Here is a 7,910-nt window from a genome sequence, read left to right as displayed (position 1 = left end):
TTTTGTATAAACACAGAGTGACAAAGAGATGAGTGAAGAAGAAATAGTGCATTACGGGAAGCCATTTTCTGTCCTAATGCTAAGTATGGTGACTAACTGCTTGTTTACCCTTTGCAAAAGAGACAGTGTTAAAATTGTCACTGAACTTTCTTACAGAAAAGACATGAAACTTATTTCTATGATGAATTAACCGTTACTAAATCCATCATCATGAGATCATAAACAGGAAGGCACAAACCTGCCATCTACCCAGCTAGTGTTTGCTTTTTGTTTTACTTCAGCGATAACCCATGACATGTTTATCTGCACCATGCTAACGCAGCAATAAATTCTCGGAGTCGGTTAACTAATTTCAGTTACACAGCAATAACTTGAATGCTGTATTTTGACATGTTCTTAAATTTCCCAATTTAGGATTCTGACACCACATAGAAACCCAATATAGAGCTGTAGTGCATGTTTTTAGTATGCAGAGCTATTTCATTTATGAATGACCCCCTACAAAAAAGAATGTGTACTGTCAAAGGTTCTCACTTTGAAGTTATGTTAGCAGAAGTTCTTTATGCAGATATCCAGGTAACATTTCATAAAATAAATACCAAACAGTCTCGAAAAGATCCAAAAGAGTACATTTTAGTCACACTGGTATGAAACAGCACATCATCCTATTGTGGAATTTTTTGGACATTCCAGTTTCTTTGTCCTGAACACTGATTCAAGCCGCTACCACACACATGCAGAAACAATGACCACAGGCTACTCTACAGTGACATGGCACTGTAAAGCATGTTTGGCTTATTTTTTCCCCCCGACTGGTGGAGGGAGCTGGGAGGGTGTCTGGTAGGGAAGTTCACCTCATGTGATTAACTGCTGGTTGCTAGGTGACAACCCTGGAAAGGAGCCAGACATGTAGCAGCCAGGATTTGAGCTCGTCCATCGTGCACCTCCGAACCAACCGCTGCTGTCCAAACCACTGCCTGTACACACAGCCGGTTGCCATGGGGATTCCAGGGACATCTGACTCAAAAAAATGACATGAGTCATGATTTTGAAGACAGACTGTTTTTCTTCTTACACTCGGTTCTTTTTTGTTTTTGTTTTTTTGGGTTTTTTGCACTGACAGTGGAATCTAATTTTTCACAAAGGCAAAACAAAGAAAAGACCAGAAGAATTATAAGGACTTGACCTTAAACTAAAGACATAGCAGATGCTGCACACACGAGTTATACAAATGATATATAATATGATGTATAACTTTGTACACTCTTCTCTTTTATGTTACATATGCACAATTGCTCCTTTTCTGCATTTCTCTGTTAGTGTTGAGTCCAAGGTCACAGGCTCAGCAGCATCCAGACACTTTGCCTGGCTATTTCTGACTACATGCTACATGTTAGCATCTGCTGTATAACACTGCACATTTGTACTGTGTTACTGGAGTCAGACAGGGGAGGTATCAGACATGTTGTGTTTTTTTTTTTTTTTATAATACCCAAAGTTTAATTTAGCACATTTTAAAAATGCTTTAAAGCTGGGGTGTTTTTTTTAAATGTCCAGACCGATGCGAGGAATCTTCTCATCCAACTCTTTGGAAGAAAAATATTAGAATTCCAAATGACTCCTTTAAGTTTGAACGTGGATCAGATTAGGCTCAACGAACAGAAAGAATTCCAGGTAACCCTAAGAGAGGAAGGAATATAGGTTGATACGGCACTTTGCTTCTCCACTGGGTGACACGAAAACCAATCAACTTGACAGCGGTCTCCAATTAACAGAAGGCTGCCAGTCCCTCCACCACCACCACCACTGCCGCTAGTCTTTCTCAGCCCCACTGTGGCTGGAGTACTGGTCCCATTTCTGGATGAAACATGGTCTCCATCCTAATTAACCCAGATGTGGATATTAATAAGATGAAAGCAGGTCTAGACTAGAAATGGGGCAGATTGAGAGAAGGTTCTGATTTCAGAATGGTCACACTTAAGTGGGACACCTTGCCCCCCCTCCGACAGGGGAATAAGGTCTGTTTCTATATAAACTATACCCCGTGGCTCTTTTTAATTGGTCCCACTTCTCTTGAGGTTTGAGTGCGATGAGAAACTGAGGATATCTATGAAAGGTGGCTGTGTAGCACAACGACAACAGAGACACGTCAAGCAGATGGAGACATATGACAATTATCACCTTTTATGTGAGTTTTTCTTTTTGGAATAAAACATCTCACGTCTTTACTTGCACTGAGCTTTACCAGAGGTTCCAACCTTGATCCTATGTGACTATAAAAGGAAACCTATTAAACATCATTCTTTCACACCTGCCAGTGCAAATGACTTCACTACTTCTTCCAGGATCATGTATGGTGTGAGAAATGGGCCAGGACAGGACAATAAATATAAGACTGTAAATCACCTGGGAACAAGCCTGTCCTAATACATGAAATAGATTATACAAGTGAAAGAACAGATAAGAATGTCAGCAAGAATCTAATTGTTCTTGTTTTCATTGCATCATCTCGCAGTTAGTGGGAGACGGCATTAAGACAGTGGCAGGTCAGCAGACACTCAGGGGACCAAACAGGAAGGAAGCAGAGATGGGCACAGACATGACTCATCCAGCTCATTGTGTTTATGGAGCCACCAACATGCTGCGTTGTCTTGTGCTAACAAGCAGCTGAATTAATGAAGATTTTAAGAAAACAAAGACATAAATAAATAAGCATCAGAACAAAAGAAAAGAAAAGCTGAAAGTCTCTTGTTTTACGGTAATCTTTCCCCAATGTGCATGATAATTTCAGCTGAGAATGGATAAATCCAGAGGAAGGAATTGTGTGCAGTTGTTGGAACCACAGCGACACACTTTCTTCTGGAGTCCATCTGTCCTCCTGGCCTGTGCGGCGCCATCGCTTTGCATGGGCAGCAGCTCTGCAGGACGCTGGTTACTGTATCCTCCTGAGTAGTCGAATGTCAGCTCCTCCTGAGCGTCAATGTCCCGTCCAGCAAACAGCGCCAATCTGGGAATTACAGAGTGCACACGCACTGGCACCATGACCAGATTAGGCATGCAGGAGTGGTTGAGAAAGCGACCCACGTTTCCCACCTGGGCTGGGTCCACAAACGTCTCAGTGACGGAGCCCGTGCCCGCGTGCTCCCTTACAGCGATAATGTAATTATTTTCTTCAGACCTCTGGGCAAGCTGTCGGTGCCTGGCCTCCTCAAAACTGATCACCTCCCCTGCATACTCACATAAAAATGCCCCATGTGAGATTTTCTCTAGTGTCCGGACTCCCCAGCCCCTGTCCCGGGTTTTGTACACTTGCAACCTAAACCGCAGCCCTCTCTGCACCACCCGGTTAGAGCAATCGTCACTGCAGGTGCAAAGGGCATTACACTCAAATACAGGTGAGCAGAAACCCGAGTCTGTTCTGTTGAGGTTGAGCAGCGCGCCTGTGCTGTCATACGTCTGGCCATGGGTCTGCAGGCAGGAACAGCTGTCAATGCAGCACGAGTGGGAAAGGCAGGAGCATCCAGGAAGGGTAACTTCACTGGGGTCTACAGTGGATCCTGGCCCCTGAACGTTATCTGGAGAGTACTGAAAGACAACATAAAGATACAATGAGCGTTGCAATTTAAAATAAAAAAAAAAAAAAACCAACAACTTGTGGAAATTGTGTAGAACAATACAGATCAAGAAGACAATCCACAGATAGTAATCAAATTCTTTTGTTTTTTTGGACAGTTTGTTAAAGCATACAAGTATTTGAAAACTGTCAACCTCCATTAACAACCACATCCACACATACAATCATAATATGTCCTCTGGAGCGTCACGACTAAGGAGTTGAAGTTTAGGAGGCAGTTATTTCTGGTACTGCGTGTTGGTAATGTGGCTGTGATGATTTGCTGCCATCTGTTGGTAAAACAATGTGTTGCATTTAAAAGTGTTAAAAACCACCATGATTTTAGGAGGTTTTTGACACTGAGGGTTTTCTAGATCACTCGGTTACTTTTATACTCATCTTTTAAATGGCATAAATGAATTACAGCATTGTTTCTGTTTGTTTGGTTGATCCGTTTACACAGCATTAGTCTTTTTTTGAAACTCTAAAATAACATAACATTGGTATCAACACTCAAAATCATATAAATGAGAGTTACACTGGTGACCTGCAGCAGCACCACCATACCCCTCTTTGGCATGCATCTGCTTTATGTCCATGTTTGCACAGGGCATGAACAGAAGGTAGAGAGAGGAGCTGTGATTCAAAGTCCACTCTCTCTGCACGTCAGTTTTAATTTGTGCTGTCATCGAGGCCACGGCCACAAAGTCAATATTAGGGGAGGGGAATTGTAGAAGTAATTCCAGTGTAATACAAATGTATTCAAATTCCATCTAATAAGCATGTACACTATATAAATATGTAATGTAACAACCTACACATACGGTGATTGGCACTTCTTGTGAGCTTTCTGATGATTAGAACATAATAAAAACACTCATGTTGGCTGAATACAACTGTTCGTATGATGCGTGGTGAATATGAAGCTTGAACTCAACTTTGAAAGCTAATGTTAATGATGGTTTAATCATTACATTTTGACCAAAACACTTTCTTTCCACTCCGGGTAATTACTGGCCCTTTATTTATTATTAAAAAATATGTAGGTCCAGTAGTTTCGGTTTAAACAAGGCACACTGACAGTAACATTAGTTTTTCATTTGTGTCAAGACTGAAATGAAGTGTTATAATTGCAAGGTGTTATATTAATGTTAACCACCCAGTAAACAGCTGATGGCAGCATTAGCGATTAAAATTGCTACTGACTACTTTTGGATAATGGTGTGTGGCTACCTGTCACAGCAAACTAAAAACACTATTTTATGCGTTCATGTTGTACCTGTGCCTTTATGACAGCTGGCACAGGCTCGAGCATTGACGTAAAACTAAAAGGACGAGTTTCTGAGAAATGGAGGGAATATTAGTGCTCACATTTTGATTATATTTGCATATTTTTGTGTGTGTCTCATCCAAAATACATTATACGGGCCAAAGTATTGGACACTACCTCTTAATATCTGAATCTCATGACCACAGGTGTATAAAAATCATGCTTCTAGCCATGCTGTCTGCTGTTAAAAACATTTGTGAATGAATGGGTCTTTGTAAAGACCTCAGTAAATTCCGGTGTGGTATTGCAACAGGATACCATCGTTGCAACACGTCAGTTCTTGAAATTTCTTCTTTTAAAGATATTCCATGACCAACTGTAAGTAGTGTTGATGCTGCAAAGTGCAAGTGTTTAGGAACTTACTAACTCAGCCATTAAGTGACAGCCCACGTCACTAAGTGCTGAGGCTCATAGTGTATAAAAGCTGCCCAGGTGGTTTTGGCAAAGTGGTTTTGTCCATATATTGTACAGCTACGTACTACTTATTTATAGTTACATATCCACAGGACAGTTAATCTGAGATGTTTTAAAAAGCTTTTTATGTTCCCACCAAGTTTAATTAAAAATTCCGATGTCCCATGATTAATCTAAACACCACTAGGAAAAATAGTAATTGGCCTGTATCGTTGCTGTTTGTAAGTCTTAACTTACAACACGTTTAATTAAGTTTTAATGCCACCACATTAGTAAAAAGGCAAGAACTACTTCTATTTTAACCACCCTTACACTAAGCTAGCTAAACATAGCGGCTAAAATATCGGTGCAGTGTTTTGAAATGCTCAAACGTGTTCAAATAGAGAGAAAAGCGAATTAAAGTATCATTACCTGAAAAGTATGAAATGCCAGTCCTTCAAATAAAACGGGAACATCCTCCAGACCTCGACTCAGATCACCGCCGTGCGCGTCAGTCACATTCATTCCTGTAGCTGCCTGAAACAGCGAATCTGCTACAGATGTCAACAAACCAACTTCCGGTGGCTTCATTAGCAACTTTCGCCCTCTAGTGGTGGCATTACACCACAGCAATTAAAGCCTGATGGCCATTATTTACCAGCTGGACAAGGACACTTATTTTTCCACGTGAAAATGAAGAGTTCAAACACAAAATCAATCAGTTTTATGACATTATTATTATTTTTTTTTAAATCTTATTACTGAGAAGAAGAAAAAACTTTCCGTCTTTGGTCTTCAGTTGTTCTTGCATCTGCATCCTTTGCACTTCATCCTACAGTTGCTTCCAGTATTGCCTCCAGATGGCAGTATTTCATTAGGAAAGCACTATTATGACTCTTTTGAGTCCTCATCTCCAGCACATTTGCAAGAGAGGAAAGCACTTGTTTTAACAGAAGCCAAACATTTTAAAGTGCATTTAAAGTGCTGAACAACTTTATGTGCTTAATGTGCTATACCTTCTGTTTTCTGCAATGGGACTTTTCATCTGCATCCTCATCTTCCATCTCTTCAACCATGCAGCGATTCCATGTTTAACCTTTCTGTGGTGTTACACTGGCATGTGTAATTGATATGCAGTGCTTTATTCTGTGGTGGTTATCAGAAGCAGATGGAGGGAGGTCACATTGTCAGCTGGCATTTCCATGGTGCACACAAGTGACCGAGGATTTTCCTTTGAGAACCAGCCTTCATCTTTGTCCTTGGGCGAAATTAGTGCTGTCAGTAAGCCTGCATCAAGAGTTGGGACTGCATATTCAATCAACTGAAGTGAAATGCAAGCTTTTGACAATAAACTAATTGACAATGTGACTAAGTGGACAACATGCGGGACTGACAAATATAAAAGCTTTTGAAATTCAAGATTACTCTACGAATACAGTACCATGAGATCTCCTTTATTTGTTTATTTGTGCAAATTGTAAAATCTGTCAATTTGATCAGTTCTATTGAACAGACTTAGAATTCCGCTTAATTATCCAAAATATATGAGTTTTCATCCATTTGATCTCTATGAGGTCATGCAATGGCAAGTGCTATTTTGGTCCAGTGTGCAGAACTTTGAAGAATATATTGGCAGAAAATTAATTGAATATTCAGTTAAATTTTTATTAGTTTGTAATCACCTGAGAATGAGAATCACTGTGTTACTCTTACCTCAGAACGAGTCCTTTCTTTCTAAGGAGGGAACAGGTTCTCTTCTTTTAGTCGACTGTGTTGCACTGCCGTGTTTCTCAAGTACCCAAGAACAGACAAACCAAACCAAAGAGGCCCTTTTGCATTTTCAGTGGTGGGCAAGCATTGTGGAGTATAAATGAATGGTTGTGGTTTAAAAAACCCTCACTGATAGATGCTGTAATATAACACTTATTTTGGTATGATGTACCAAATGTGGTCCAAGGAAAGCCAAGTCTGTGGAAAAGTTGTAAAAGCAGAGCATCTTGAAGCATTTGGGACTGCAGACAAATACTAGTCAAGTGTCCACACTGACCTCTTTCCATTGTTAAAGGCCCACAGAACAGGAGTACATGAAAGCAGTGACAACAGGGTGTATTTCAAGAATAAGGCTCAGTGCAATATTCTGCTGGGAGATTTTTGCATATTACCTCGATACCTACTGTCTACATAAACATTTTTACAGACCATGAATGCCTCTCATGTCAATGCTACTGTCTTATGGAAGGGGTGTCTTGCTGCAGGATAATCTGCTAGGCTGCACTGCAGATGCTGTTCTGGGATAGTCTGAAGAACATGACTAAGAGCTAAGAGTGTTTATTATCCTCCATATTCCCCACTGCTTGGATACGCTAGAAAAGCAAGTTTGATCCACAAAGACCCCACTTCGCAACTTACAGGACTTATAGGATTTGCTACAAACACCTTTGTGTTTGACACTAAAAGAGATGCTGAACAGGCTACAGTGCAGTGGAGCAGAGCAGTGCTGGGAGGTTAGAGGGGATGTGGCCAGTATAAGGTGGGTTAAAGTTTTACAGGTACTTTGATTTAGGGATTGAGGAG

General features: G+C 40.6%; 1 protein-coding gene across 1 annotated transcript; it reads right to left on the bottom strand.

Annotated features, from left to right (window-relative positions):
• Positions 1-540: 540 nt before the first annotated feature.
• On the bottom strand, positions 541-5,927 carry setmar (SET domain and mariner transposase fusion gene). Its single transcript, XM_006784732.3, has 2 exons — positions 5,769-5,927; positions 541-3,585 (listed from the first exon to the last, which is right to left on the bottom strand). Exons 1-2 carry the CDS (start codon positions 5,925-5,927, stop codon positions 2,788-2,790), a joined length of 957 nt encoding a protein of 318 aa, XP_006784795.2. The 3' UTR covers positions 541-2,787.
• Between the last annotated feature and the right edge of the window lie 1,983 nt (positions 5,928-7,910).

The sequence above is a fragment of the Neolamprologus brichardi genome, chromosome 5 (genome assembly GCF_056152115.1).
Source record: "Neolamprologus brichardi isolate AB-2024 chromosome 5, ASM5615211v1, whole genome shotgun sequence".
Classification (NCBI taxonomy): Eukaryota; Metazoa; Chordata; class Actinopteri; order Cichliformes; family Cichlidae; genus Neolamprologus; species Neolamprologus brichardi.
Note: the sequence above shows the minus strand (reverse complement) of the source record. Positions and strands in the feature narration are given on the sequence as shown.

What these genes read in the sequence shown, in the direction of transcription:
- setmar (XM_006784732.3), bottom strand. Translation starts at nt 5,927, where the DNA reads ATGAAGCCACCGGAAGTTGGTTTGTTGACATCTGTAGCAGATTCGCTG. An exon ending in TGGCATTTCATACTTTTCAG is followed by an intron (nt 3,586 to 5,768) that starts GTAATGATACTT and finishes GTTGTCTTTCAG; the next exon opens with TACTCTCCAGATAACGTTCA.